Source organism: Rousettus aegyptiacus, unplaced genomic scaffold (genome assembly GCF_014176215.1).
Source record: "Rousettus aegyptiacus isolate mRouAeg1 unplaced genomic scaffold, mRouAeg1.p scaffold_m13_p_1, whole genome shotgun sequence".
Taxonomy (NCBI): domain Eukaryota; kingdom Metazoa; phylum Chordata; class Mammalia; order Chiroptera; family Pteropodidae; genus Rousettus; species Rousettus aegyptiacus.
The window spans coordinates 9,597,501-9,611,653 of NW_023416284.1; the positions used below are offsets into that span (position 1 = coordinate 9,597,501).

At 58.0% G+C, this 14,153-nt stretch overlaps 1 protein-coding gene across 3 annotated transcripts in view; it reads left to right on the top strand.

Moving 5' to 3' along the window:
* CROCC (ciliary rootlet coiled-coil, rootletin) overlaps positions 1–14,153 on the top strand; it is a 36,203-nt gene that overhangs the window by 5,066 nt on the left and 16,984 nt on the right. For 2 of the 3 annotated variants that reach the window (XM_036229097.1, XM_016128383.2), the window contains exons 4-20: positions 746–931; positions 1,025–1,108; positions 1,183–1,244; positions 1,328–1,493; positions 2,052–2,158; positions 3,559–3,795; positions 4,255–4,351; positions 5,016–5,099; positions 5,514–5,747; positions 6,523–6,722; positions 8,200–8,382; positions 9,266–9,410; positions 10,088–10,234; positions 10,645–10,875; positions 11,638–11,831; positions 12,109–12,236; positions 13,396–13,565. In XM_036229097.1, the coding sequence (XP_036084990.1) occupies positions 746–931; positions 1,025–1,108; positions 1,183–1,244; positions 1,328–1,493; positions 2,052–2,158; positions 3,559–3,795; positions 4,255–4,351; positions 5,016–5,099; positions 5,514–5,747; positions 6,523–6,722; positions 8,200–8,382; positions 9,266–9,410; positions 10,088–10,234; positions 10,645–10,875; positions 11,638–11,831; positions 12,109–12,236; positions 13,396–13,565 (2,655 nt within the window). The remainder of the gene's footprint in view (positions 1–745; positions 932–1,024; positions 1,109–1,182; positions 1,245–1,327; positions 1,494–2,051; positions 2,159–3,558; positions 3,796–4,254; positions 4,352–5,015; positions 5,100–5,513; positions 5,748–6,522; positions 6,723–8,199; positions 8,383–9,265; positions 9,411–10,087; positions 10,235–10,644; positions 10,876–11,637; positions 11,832–12,108; positions 12,237–13,395; positions 13,566–14,153) is intronic. The other variant, XM_036229099.1, reaches the window with a different exon arrangement.

The following is a 14,153-nucleotide window of genomic DNA, read 5'->3' on the forward strand; positions in this document are numbered from 1 at the left end:
CGAGCTGCCTGGGGGTGGAGGAAGGGCGCTGACCGCAGAGGCTGCGCTGGGACAGAGAGGGTGTTAGTAAGCCACACGGGCTATCAGGACATCTGTGTGCACCTCTTAAAATCTGAGCACTGTATATGTGGGGAGTAGGGGCAGGCTGGGGGTTTGTACGCGTCGCCCTGGGGACGTTTGACACCACCCACGTGCCTTATGTGTGTGCATGTCTCAGCTCAGATGTACGTGCTTGGATAGATGCCTCTGTCTGAATGTATTCACATGTGTTCATGCTGTTAATTCAGGATCTCAACAAACAGGCCACTAACACCATTTAAGTCTAAGACACAGAGAGAATAAAAAAGAATAAAAATTTAGGCTTTCCTGAGCTCACTTAGGGTGGGGGTGGGGACACGTAGGCGTGGATCTAATAACATCAGCCACAGTGGGGTTAGTTGTTTTGGAGGAGAGGCTCACAGTGCACCCAGGGCCGCTAAGGTTTACCCCTAGGGCCCCTAAGGTTTACCCCCAGGTGCATCTGTCTGTTTTGTGTGCAAGTGTTTGTGTGCCCAGCTGCATGTGTCCATGCATGCCCTGTCTATCCATGCATGGCTGCATTAGCCTGTGTATACGTGCACTGCATCCTGGGCTTGCCCACATGCAAGGCATTGTGGGCCCCGGGCCCAGCCTGGCGCCCCCTGCAGAGGCCTGCGCCTGCCTTCCCAGGGGAACCAGGACTCTCACCCAGGGCCCTTCCCTGCAGCTGGAGCAGGCTGTGCGGCTGGAGTCTGGGGAGCTGGAAACGCAGGAGCCCAGGGGGCTGGCACGGCAGAGCGTGGAGCTGCGGAGGCAGCTGCAGGAGGAGCAGGCCTCCTACCGGCGCAAGCTGCAGGCCTACCAGGAGGGCCAGCAACGGCAGGCCCAGCTTGTGCAGCGGCTGCAGGCCAAGGTCAGGGCCACCCACTCCTGCTCCTGCCTACCCATGTGCTCATTTTGCCCTGCCCCCATGCCCTAGGGCTAACCGTTCGCTCCCCATCCCCAGATTCTCCAGTACAAGAAGAAGTGCTCAGAGCTGGAGCAGCAGCTGCTGGAGAGATCCACAGAGCTGGAGCAGCAGCGGCTGAGGGTGGGTGCCAGGGTGGGGCAGGGCAGGCCCTTCCCTCCGCGTGCCCAACCTGATGCCCCACTTCTCCCACTCAGGACACAGAGCACAGCCGAGACCTGGAGAGTGCCCTCATCCGCCTGGAGGAGGAGCAGCAGAGGTGGGCGCAGCAGGGAGGGGTCGTGGCTAGCAGGATGGTCCTCTCCGGCATGTGCCCACTTGGTCCCTTTTTGTCTTACCCAGGAGTGCCAGCCTGGCCCAGGTGAACGCTATGCTCCGAGAGCAGCTGGACCAGGCAAGCTCAGCCAACCAGGCTCTGAGTGAGGACATACGCAAGGTGACCAGTGACTGGACACGCTGCCGCAAGGAGCTGGAACAGCGGGAGGCTGCGTGGAGGCGTGAGGAGGAGGTGGGCCCAGGGCTGCTGGGAGGCCAGTGGGGCCTCGTGGGGCCAGCCTGACCTGAGGGGAAGGGCCTTTGTATAGTAGTGAGAACTGGACTTTGGGAGAAGGAGCGGGAGGGCCCTCCTGGCCAGGTGAGCCCTTTGGGAGTATACTGTTATAATAATAGCCGGCCTTGTTTAGCAGGTCGTACATGCCAGGTGTGCATTTTCACCTCTAATCCTCATAATAACTGTATGTGGTGGGTGCTGTCATCCTGTTTTGAAAGAGAAATTAAGTAACCTGCCCACAGTCATGTAGCCGGGAGCTGGGATGCAAACCCAGGTCCCAGCACTTCCTGCCTCTTGCAGCTGGTAAAGGCCTTGAAACCCCATTCCCTGTGCCAGACGGAGGCTTGGGAGCGTGAGAGGGGCAGCTCTCACACAGCCCTGTGCACAGGCCCAGAGAGCCATGGGAAGATGCCCTGCTTGGGTGACAGTGCTTCTCAGGAAGGTGGGACTTGGGGAGGAAGAGGGCAGCCCTCCCTCTAGCCCCTCAGGACACAGAGTAGCCTGTCTTCCCTCCAGTCCTTCAACGCCTACTTCAGCAGTGAGCACAGCCGCCTGCTCCTCCTCTGGAGGCAGGTTGTAGGGGTCCGGAGGCTGGTCAGCGAGCTGAAGATGTCCACCGAGAGGTGAGGCCCGGCTGGCGCAGGGGGCTGCTTGGGGAGATGCCGCTGCAGCAGCTGGGAGGCAACCCCGCTTTTAAGTTGAATTCAGCTCAGCTCCACCCAACACTCCTACTGTGTGCAGGCCCATGGAGATGCAGAGGCAACTAGTAATAATGAACGCTTACCGTGTTGCTGGCAACCAGCGTTTACTAGGTGTTTACTCCGAGCCTGGTTTTTTTGTACATTTTATTTCATCTCGTATCCACAGTGCCCCATGTTATAGGACACTGAGGGTCAGAGAGGCAGAGTGACCCCCCTTACAGCAGTAAGTGGCTGAGTCAGGATATACAGCGCCTGCTTTTAATCCACTACTGTATTCAGCTTCCACTATCAAGGACCTCACCACCTTTAGTGACGAAAAGATAGAGACACCCTAAAAAGTTCTAGACTGAGGAAGTGAGTGGTTAGTGACATGAAAGTGAAACAGAACATCCTGGGTGTTCAGAAGGATGACAGGGAGGTTAGAAAAACGCTCCACAGAGGAGGTGGGATGTGCACTGGCCTCAAGGCGTAGGTCGGATTTTCCTGGCAGAGCCGGGGGGGACTCCTGCCGGACAGCACAGCCTGAGCAAAGGCCGAGAGGGAGGGGAAAACGACAGCGGGTAGGGCTGGGGCGAAAAGCAGGTGAGGGGAGGTCAGGTTGGAAGGGAGACCCCTCAGAGGCCCGCCGTAGCAGGGGAGCTTGGTCGTCCTGCCTGGTTTTTGAGCAGGAGAGGCGTGGGGAAAGCACGAAGGTGGGGAGACCCACTTTGTTTTCTTTTTTACATTAAATTTTTTTTAATTAATGATCTTTATTTAAAATCATCAAATACTCAACCAGGGGCCACATTTCCATTTGACTCATCAACATCACAGATGGCTTTACATATATTCTTGGCGGAATTTCATCTTTGTGGTTCTTGAACATGCTTTCTTCACCTCATAACTGGGAGGTGGCTCCATTTCAGGCTCTGAGGAGCTTCCCCATTCATTTTTTCTTGGCTACAGAGTATTCCACTGAGTGGCTGTATCATCGTTTATTTGATAGAAAGCCCCCGTTTGATAGCCATTTGGGTTGCCGCCAGTATTTCTTACCTGAGCAGTGCCACAGTAGATCACCTTACCTTATACACAGGTTGTCTTCCATGCGTTGGGGCATCTCTGTAGGATATATTCTTAGAGGCAGAGTTGGTGGGTCAAAGAGTTGATCCATTTATAGTTTTGTGGTTGCCCTCTGGTAACTACAGGGTGGGCTTGTTTCCCCACAGCCTCACCTACACTGCATTGTGTGACTTTTTCCCAGTGTAGTTGATTGACGCTTGGGAATCAGTCCCCCCCATCCCATCCCATCCCATCCCATCCCCATCTGGTGTTCTCTCCACCAGGGACCTGCTGCAGCTGGGAGGGGAGCTGGCGCGGACTTCACGAGCCATCCAGGAGACGGGCCTCGGGCTGAGCACAGGCCTGCGGCTGGCTGAGAGCCGGGCCGAGGCGGCCCTGGAGAAGCAGGCGCTGCTGCAGGCCCAGCTGGAGGAGCAGCTGCAGGATAAGATGCTGCAGGAGAAGAGCCTGGCCCAGCTGCAGATGCAAAGCAACCTGGACAAGGCCGACCTAAGTGCCAGGTGGGTGCCTGGTAGGCACCAGTCAGGCGGGCTTCCCTGCAGAGTGTGCACTTGGAGCTGTGGGAAGGAGGGGTTCTGCTCAGTGGGGTTGTCCCTGCCCCTGCATGAGCTCAGCCAGTCTTCTCAGGCAACCCATTTGGCAGATGGGGAGACTGAGGCCCAGAGTGCTATTGCCCAGCACACATCATGAGCAATTCAACCTCTGATGCCAGGACTTCTGCTCCCAGCTCCTGTGACCGAGACAAGTCCAGGAGTGCTTTCCCATTCTCATGTATAGATGAAAAAGTCTGGGGCCCAGAGAGAAGTGACTTGCTCAAGGTCACACAGCTAGGGAGACGAACCCTAAGGTCCCTGCCTGGGGGTTTGGGGAAGCACGAAGGACACAGAGCTGATGGGTTTGAGGAGAAGCTGGGGTGGGCCTCCCATTTACCTCTTTTGCTCCCCCACCCCCACCTCCAGAGTGACAGAGCTGGCCATGACAGTAGAGTGTCTTCAGAACCAGAATCTGGAGAAGGATCGGGTCAACAAGGCCCTCAGTGAGAAGCTCGAGGCCCTGGTGAGATGCAGCTGCCCCTGAGGTGTGGCAGAGCGGGGTGGGGGCACTGACCAGATCTGTGGGCACAGGCTGAGGGACGGGCTGCTCGGGCCACCCCCAAGCATCTCACTCAGACTGTTTCACCCTCATTAACTGAGCACTGAGTATGTGTCAGGCTTCGTGTGAACACTGTCACCTCTTTTATCCCATGCCATCCTCCCAGCAGCCCTGTAGCATGGTTCCCATTACACAGATGAGGAAACCAGGGCCCAAGGGGAAAGACTTGTCCAGAGTCTCAGAGCCAGCAAGCTGGAGAGTCAGGACTTAAACCCATGCCTGTGCTCTGCCAGCCTGGGGCTCTTTCCCTTGGCACTCAGCTGCCTCTCCACCAGACGGGCACCCCTCAAGGGTACTGCCTGGGTCAGTCATCCTTGTGTGTGGGGCCAGGCCCAGTTCTGTGTCCAGCTCTCCTCCAATAGGCTGTGTGACCCTGGGGCAGGATACTGTACTTCTCTGGACCTAGTCTGCAGTGAGGACACTGGAGCTGTTGTGGGGGTCTCCCATATGGCTGGCCTGTGGGCATGGCCACCCAGTGGGAGGGGGGCCAGAGAGGGAGAAGAGTGGAGTTGCAGACTAGGGCAGAGACCCTGACCTCCCTTTCTTTGTCTCCCCAATACCACTCCAGGAATCCCTGCGGCTCCAGGAGCAGGCGGCCCTGGAGACAGAGGAGGGAGAGGGGCTGCAGCAGACCCTGAGGGACCTGGCACAGGTGTGAGGTGGGAGGGAGCGGGGATAGGCCAGAAGAGTTGGGAGCCCTGGGCAGGTCGAGGCCAGGCAGTCTGCAGGCCACCACGTCCTCTGGTGGCCTTGAGCTGAACTGCAAGTGTCGGGGGAACCTGCGGATTCAGCCTGCGAGTAGCAAACACTACACGTTCTAGGCTCATCTGTGAGAAAGGCCGAATGAGGTCTTTGCAATAAATGGGCGGCTTCGTCTGGCAGGCCGAGGACTATGAGCTAGTGCAGGTGGAATCAGGAAGGCCTGTAGGAAGGTAGCTTAGAACGTGCGGCAGACTTTGGGATGAAGCTGGACTCGCGGCCCTGTCGGCTCCACCGACCTGCTTGGGCTTCTTTACCCAACTAACCCTGCGGCTTCCCTCCTTCTGCCTGCCTACGCCACCTTCAGGCGGTCCTGTCGGATATGGAAAGTGGCGTCCAGCTCAGCGGCTCCGAGCATACGGCTGACGCGTCCGACGGCAGCCTGCGGGGACTCTCGGGCCCCCGGACTCCGTCCCCATCACGACGCTCCTCACCCGGACGCGGCCGTTCTCCACGCCGAGGTCCGTCCCCGGCCTGCTCAGACTCCTCCATGCTTGCGCTGATCCATTCTGCCCTGCATAAGCGCCAGCTGCAGCTCCAGGTAGGAAGGGAGGAGAGTGCTCTGGGGGAGGGTCTTGGACAGCGTAGGGGCGGAGCCAGGGTCCTGGGGCAGGGCCTGAGCATCTTGGGGTGGAGCCAAAGTCCTGGGGAGGGGCTTGGGCCGCCCAGTAGTGGAACCAGTGTCCTAGGAGCGGAGACAGAGTCTGGGGGAAGGAGCCTGAGCATCCCAGGGTGGAGTCAGCCCTGAGAACAGGCATCTGAGTCAGAATCCATGGAGGTGGTTGAGAGCTCTGGGGCAAATCTGAGCTGAGTGGGAGGTGCTTGGGCAGCTCGTGGCAGAGCCTGGGAAGGGAGGAGCTTGGTATAGAAAGGAAGATGAGGTTCCCTGACAGGACTAACAGAACTAGAACCCTGGGAAAAGGCCTGGGAGGAGGAGTCTGCCTAGGATGAGGGGAGCTTGGGAACTAAGGGCAGAGAGGAGTCTGGGGGTAGAATCAGAACCAGGATGCAAAGGGGAGGAGCCCTGGGGTTAGAACCCAGGAGAGGGAGTGTGCTTGGTGGTTTGTCTGGCATCCTGGGTCTTAGGTTGGGGTTGCCAGGGACCCCAGGAGATGGAGGCTCAGAGCCCTGGCAGAGAGCTCAGAAGGATGGTGAGGGGAGTGGAAGCCTGGTCTTGGGGGTTTGGCTCCGGGGTCCTGCCCCAGGCCCAGGACACAGAGTAGCCTGAAACACATCCCTGGAACCAGCAGGGAGTGGCCGGGGTACTCTGGGGGCCTCTTAGGGCTCCCCCAGACTCAGTGATTCTCATGCCACAGGACATGCGTGGGCGCTATGAGGCCAGCCAGGACCTTCTGGGTACGCTGCGGAAGCAGCTTAGTGACAGTGAGGGCGAGCGCCGCGCCCTAGAGGAGCAGCTGCAGCGTCTGCGGGACAAGGCCGATGGGGCCACTCAGGCCCAGGAGGATGCCCAGCGCGAGGCCCAGCGTCTGCGGAGCAGCGTGGACCTCCTGAGCAGGTGCCCGGGCGGTCAGCGTGGGGGCGCTGGAGAGGAATCAGCGTCTGGGCCTAACGCCAGCCCGAGCCCGTGAGCAGGTGGATCTGCACTCGTGTGGTCCTGACTAGCCGTGGGTGTCTGTTTAAGTCAGTTAAACGTTTTAAAAAGTGAAAATTCAGTTCCTCGGTTGCACTAGCCACATGTCAAGTGCTCGTCTCAAAGAGTTTGGTTGACAGTGCTCTTACTCGAGACTGTTTCTTAAAGGTTTTTGAGAAAAGAAATTACCCACTCTCAGCTGCCTGGTTATTTTTGACTTTTGTTGTCGTTTCTTGGTGTTTCTTTTAATAATAAGAAGTTTGAAAAATGGAGGGCAAGTAAAAAAGCGAGATCCCCTCACAGCCTCCCCTGCCCATCCTAACCGCTGTCAATGAGTTGATTTAGCTTTCGTTTGTGTTTCCTGACAACGAGGTAGCGAATGTTTCCTGTACGCCTACTATGTGCCAGGCTCATTGCTAAATACTTTACATGTATTATCTCAATTAATCTTCCCACCAGACTCAGAACCGTTACTGTCCTGAGGTTGAGAGGCTGGTCCAGGCTCACGTAGCGATGTGGCCAGGGATGGGAATTGGAATTCAGGTCCATCCGATAGCAAAACCAATGCTTCCCGTGCCTTGGGGGGAGAAGGGCTTTTTATATAGTTGTATTCGCAGCGAACAAACACCTCATTGTGCGTTCTGCTGTTTTTACTTAATATCATCTTGTATGCTTTTTCCCACCTACTGCCAGTCTTCGTATCTAGAATGCTTATGGGTCGCCACTTCGAATGAAGAGGCAGAGCAGTAGAGGATATGACAGCAGTCAGCCCTAAGCCTGAGCTGGAAGCCCCAGCGGGCTTGGAAGGAGGCATCACAGACACCCCCGACCCCCACCCAGTCCATTGCTGGCAGCTGCTGGCATTGGGAAAATGACAACGCTCTGCAAAGCATCAGAATTCCCAGTTGCTGCCTCCTCCCTGTCCTGCCCTGGCTACCATGGGCTGCTGGCTTTTGCAGCAGGAAGCCAAGGAATCTGGACAGACCCAGCTGTATTTGGCCTCCCAGAGCTGAGGGCCAGGGGCTGCTATAATGGCATTTCCCGGTCACATGGACTAGCAGAGTTGGCAACAAAATTTCCCCCATGTCCCAGGAGCCTTGCCTGGCCTCTTCAACCTGGTGGCACACTGGAGACAATGCCCGTGTCTCCATCTGTTCCACTGGGGCTCCAAGTGCCCAGGTTGGGAGAGAAAGAAAGGCAGGTTCCCTCTGCTGGGAAGAGTCAACTCCCGGGAGGTGTGGATGAAATGAGTTGGCCATGGTCAGGGTCAGGGAGGGCTTCCTGGAGCAGGTGTCTTAGAGGACAGAGGCTATGGCTCCCGTCTAGGATGACAGCAGGGGCATCGTCCCTGGTGGGAGCAGCCCCCAGCATCCCCTTCAGCGCCCCTTCCCCTTCCCCCCAGGGAGAAGGACAGCCTGGCCCACAGCCTGCAGGCAGCCCAGCAGCAGGCTGAGGAGCTTCGGCAGGAGCGGGAGAGGCTGCAGGTGACGCAGGAGGAGCTGCGGCGCCAGCGGGACCAGCTGGAGGAAGAGCGGGAGGACACGGCGCAGGACAGCACGCGGACGCGCAGGGAGCTGGAGCGAAGGTGAGTAGCTTCCCCCTGCCGGGGCCGCTGGGCTGGGCCTCGGCTCCCCACAGTGTCCCTGGGCGCTAGGGAGCACCTGCTGTCTCCTGGGCCTCCTGCCGCCTTGAGGCCTCATGGCGCGCCTCTAACGGCGGGTCTTCTAATCAGCCCCATTTTGGTAAACCGAGGCTCAGGGAGGTAGGGTCACTTATCTGGGATCAGAGAGCTGCTAGGAGGTAGAGTGTGGATGCTGACAACAACAATAATTAAAATAATAGTGGTAATATGGATATTTTTTAAAAATTAAAGTTACAGTACTAATATTAATACTAACATTACTAAGTGCCAGACACCATTTTAAGCAGTTGGATTGTCCTTAATGATAACTCTGTGATGTAGGTTCTAGTATCAGCTCCATTTGTGGATAGTGGAACCGAGGTACAGAGAGGTCACGTAACTTCCCCAGGGTAACAGCTAGTTAGTGGAGCAGCCGGGATTTGAACCCAAGCATAGCATTCTGCCCCCTGCTCTGAAGAGTTAACCCCTTAACCGCTGCACTGTGTGCTTCTATGAGACATGAATCACAACGATGTCTAGTACGCTGCGGTAGTGGATGTCATTCTTGTTCCTGGAGGCCCTTGGGGAGACATGTCAGGCACTGTTCTGAGCTCCTCATATCCAATGAGTCACGTATCTTTACAACAGCTTCGCAAGGCAGGTGTCACCCATTTTGCAGATGAGGCCCAGAGTCACAGGTGGTGGCCCTGGCTGTCCTTGTGGGTGAGGCTCGTGACCCCAGGGCTCCTGCCTCGGGCCTGCCCCCTGGCCTGCCCCAGGTTGTCTGGCTGCAGGAGACTCAGAGCAGGGAGGTGACATGGGGCGCTCCCCGCCCTCTGCCCCACAGTCACAGACAGCTGGAGCAGCTGGAAGTGAAGCGCTCAGGGCTGGCGAAGGAGCTGGTGGAGGTGAGGGAGGCTCTGAGCTGCGCCACGCTGCAGCGGGACATGCTGCAGGCTGAGAAGGCCGAGGTGGCCGAAGCGCTGGCCAAGGTGGGTCCGTGTGCTGCACAACCACAAACCCATCCCTGTCCTCGGCCCCAGGCCTTCTCACTCTCGCCACACACTGACCCATATTTCAGGCTGACCTCTGACCCTGGTCACGGGCTGACCCCTTCCTTCTGGACTCGGGCTGACTTTTGGCCCAGATTCCAGAATGACCTGCGATCCCAGCCATAAGTGAATCGACCTCTTCTAGTGGCCCTGTCCCCTGCTTGCCCAGTTGCTCCTGGGGCAGCGTCTGTGGTTCAGGTCATTCAGTCCCATCTCTGGATGTGGATCCTGGCGTCTGTGAGAGTTGGCGGCACAGTCTTTGGCGCCTGCCCCGCTCCCTGAAGTCTTGGCCCTGAGCAGTGCCACGCCTAGGCCCCGCTCTGGGGGACCCCTGCTCTCTGGCCCTGCCCTGCCCAGCTCTGTGGTGGCACAGGGCTTCTGCAGTGACCGATTTGTCCGATCCTGTGTCTCCCTCGACCCCCTGCCCCATCTCGGAGGGTCCTGCCTCTCCGTGCCTCTGGTTTCTCCCCACCGTCCCGCCTCTCCCCATCTCTCTGCCTTTCTCCTTATCTTTCCTCGTCTCTCCATGTCTTTGCACATCTTTTCCCGTCTCTCCCCTTCTCGCTCCATCTCTCCTGTCTGACCCGCCTCTGGCCACCCTGGTCCTGACCCTGCAGGCTGAGGCTGGCCGCGTGGAGCTTGAGCTGTCGATGACCAAGCTGAGGGCAGAGGAGGCCTCTCTGCGGGACTCCTTGTCCAAGCTGAGCGCCCTCAACGAGAGTCTCGCCCAGGACAAGCTGGGTCTGAATCACCTCGTCGCCCAGGTACGCTGAGTGCCGCACGCCCCCCTGCGCTCCCCGCTCAGACCCCACTGAGGCATCCGGGGCATCCGGGGCCCAGCCTCAGCCCATGCCCTGCCTCCCCGCACATCTCGTGCACATCTGTCCCTGTTCCTATCCGTCTTGGTCCCTGCCTCTTTTCTCTCTTACTCCTTCTGTCTGTCTGTCCTTTCTCATGGTCTGAGAGAAAAGATGCTCCCTGGTCCCTCCTCCCTTCTCCCTGCTCCCCAGTGTCCACATGCCCAAGGCACCGTCCCTTATCCCCAGGGAGCCTCCCCTGGGCTGGCTCTGATAGGTGGGTGGGTGGTCCTTGGTCCTGGGTGGGACCTCCTTCCCTGGGTGGAGGAGCTGGGCTGATCTGCTCACTCACCGCCACCCCCACCGGGCCCCCACAGCTGGAGGAGGAGAAGGCAGCCCTGCTGAGCCAGCAGCGGCGGGTGGAGCAGGAGGCCACCTTGGCGCGGGAGGAGCACGAGCGGCTGGAACAGCTGCGCCTGGAGCAGGAGGTGGATCGGCAGGGCCTGGAAGGTTCTCTGCGGGTGGCAGAGCAGGCCCGGGAAGCCCTGGAGCACCAGGTCCCCACACTGCGCCAGGAGCGCTGCCGGCTGCAGGAGCATCTGGCCCAGGTGGGTGTATGTGGGGGATGGGAAGCAGGTGGGGAAAAGGTTCTAGGCTCCCAGCCTCCTGCACCCTGTCCTGGGGTAACTCACAGGCTCAGAGCCTGAATCTGTGTTTAAATTCAGCCCCACCCCTGCTAGCTGGGGACCTTGGGCAAGCTGTTCAACCTCCCCATGCCTCAGTCACCCCATCTGTAACATGGGGCTAATCATTCTTTTCACAAAGGGCTATTCTGAAGAGGACACCCATGTAAGCACTTGGCAGCTGAATCACCACTCAGTAAAGGTTACTGATATATATTAGGTAGAGAATTTTAGAATTAGAATCTGACTTATCGGGATGTCATAGCCAGAAGGGACCTTGCATGTTCAGGGATCCCGGTGTCTGTCCTGAAGAGCCTGGGTTCCTGGCAGGGGCCTCTAGGGGCTGGGCCACGGGATACAGGGAGCAGGGTCCAGTCCCTAATCCGAGGCCTGCGAAGCAGCTCTCCTCCAATCTGTTTTGTGTATTCAGCTTCTCGGGAAGTGTTGGGGTATAGAAAGGGTTCTGTTACAACCCAAACTGAGTAAGGACCCTCATCGTTGCACGTGTGTGCATCACAGGTTCAGAGAAGGCTGTGATTGGTCCAAGGACACACATCATATCAGGGCAGAGCCTGGGCTTGAACCCGGGTCTTCTGCCTGCCAGGCCAGGGCCAGGTCAGGCCCAGGGTTGGGGTGCTGCATGATGAGCAGGATGGGGGATTCTCATAGTGCATGGGCGGGGGCCAGCTTTCCCGGCAGCTGAGCGGGCGGGAGCAGGAGCTGGAGCAGGCACGGCGGGAGACGCAGCGGCAGGTGGAGGCGCTGGAGCGGGCGGCCCGGGAGAAGGAGGCTCTGGCCAAGGAGCGGGCCGGCCTGGCCGTGCAGCTGGCGGCGGCTGAGCGTGAAGGCCGGACCCTGTTAGAGGAGGCCACACGCTTGCGGTAAGGCCTTGGGCTCTGTCCAGCCCACCCTGAGCGGGATCTTCCTGGGGCCACACTGTGACCAGCCACACCCCAGCATTGGCCCACAGGCATGGTTACTGAGGAACCAGGTTGCCAGTGCGTCCTAGCTATGGCTCAGGCTTCCCCTCCGGGAGCGTGGGCCTGGCTGGGCAGGTAGGCTGGCACCTGGCCCAAAGTTGGCCACGCCCTACGATCCACAGTCTCCTGGGGCCCGAGAGGCTGAGTCCCTAGGCCTGAGGGATTGTGCATGCTGCAGCTTGGAGAAGGAAGCCCTGGAGGGCAGCTTGTTCGAGGTGCAGCGGCAGCTGGCGCAGCTCGAAGCCCGTCGGGAGCAGCTGGAAGCTGATGGGCAGGCCCTGCTGCTGGCCAAGGAGACCTTGACTGGTATGGGGGGGCCAGGGGACGGGTGTCAAACACCAGGCTCCAGCCCAGACTGTAACCTGTCGAGCTCTGGGGTCTCAGAAATTGGGAGCTCTGGCTTTGGAGTCTGGCTGACCTTGGTTCCAGGCCTGCTGCTGCCACTTAGATCTGAGCTTCCTTGAGCAAGCCCTTTCCCTCTCTGGGCTACAGGTCCCTCATCTGACAATTAGAGGTGATAATGCCCGCCTTCTAAGGCTGTTGCTAAGACGCGGTTTGGAAAGCATGTGACGACCTTGGCACAGTGCCTGGCTCAGCCAACAGTGACTGCTGCTTATTCTTGTCAGGGAGCTTAGAGAGTTCTGAGTTCTCTATAGAGCCATCACTGCTTCTCTGACTGACTCTCTGGGCCCCACAATCCCAGCCCTGCCTCTCTCCACATGTCCCACCCAGTCTCTGAACTCAGGGGTTCTTCTCAATCAACATTTACTAAGCACCTACTTGGACCATGAACATAAATTTTCCTGTCCACGTCCACGTGAGCCAGACAGAACCAGGAAGGGAAATGCTGACAGTCTCTGGTGGGTTTCCAACCCAGGAGATGGTGTTTAGGTTGTCCACAGTGGGGTGTACCCTCCCAGTGGTCCCCTCCATTAGTGCTGACAGGTAAATAGTCCACCAAGTTTGTTTATGGCAATTAGTCATTAAAGGAGAGGCTTTATGGAAAGCTGGGCTGCTCTGGGAGATGACCTGTCTCCTCTGAGCCTCCATTTCCTCCTCTGTAAATTGGGGATGAGATCAGCTAGCCTAGCGTGTTATGAAGCTGTGATGAGATTCTGTCAAGTGCTCAGCCAGGTGCCTGACCCGCAGTAAGCAATCCATCAACAATGGAGGTTATTGTGTTTTTGCTATGCTCCCATTTGGGGGCAGGTGCTCTTCATCAGTCATTTCATCCCTGTGATGCCATTCCAGGGAGGGAGGGAGGGAGGGGGACAGAGCTCAGGCAGCAGGGGAAGAAACTGAGCCCGAAAGGGCGAGAAGGTTCTCCAAGGGAAGCCAGCCTAGGTACCAGGTGGGCCCCTCTCCCCTCTGGGATTTTGCCCACAGGGTTCACCTAGCCTGAGTCTTTCGGCCCACAGAGAGGTGCTGACCCCCGCCTGTTGCTTTCCCCACCCCCTCTGCACAGGGGAGCTGGCGAGCCTGCGACAGCAGATGACAGCGGCAGAGGAAAAGGCGGCTCTGGACAAGGAGCTGATGGCGCAGAAGCTGGTGCAGGCCGAGCGGGAGGCCCAGGCTTCTCTGCGCGAGCAGCGGGCAGCCCACGAGGAGGACCTGCAGCGACTCCAGAGAGAGAAGGTTCGGGCGGGGCCCTGGGCCGCTGTCTCCTCCGTGACCTTGGGGGTGTCATCCTTCTCACTTTGCCTCCGTCTCCCCATCTGTGAAATGGAACTTCGTGTCTGTTCCCGGGGCCCTGGGGACAATTGGGAGGATCCACTGGGGACTCCTTATCAAACGTGCAGATTCCCAGGCCCCAAATCTGGCCCAGCCCTGGTGATCCTGATACAGGGGATCCACAACCATATTTGGGAATTGCTGACCTAAGGTATAGTAGGAAAGCACTTCTATCTGCTGAGAAGTGCTGTTTGCTCGTGAAAGATCACTCTGGGACCCGGACACATGAGAAAGGTGAGGGGCCGGGTCCCCAGAAGACAGAACCGAACTGTCTGAGAACACTGGCTCCGGAGTTCCAGTGCCTAGGTTTGGACCTGATCTTGGCCACATACTGGTCATGTTATCTAAGGTCTCTGTGTCTTCATTTCCCCATATGCAACAATGGGGATAATGATGGTGTTGGGTATTACGAGGAAGAGATAAGATAATCCATGTAAAGCTCTCAGTATAGTGAGTTGCCCGTTGTAAATGCTCCATGAATGCTGGTTATTA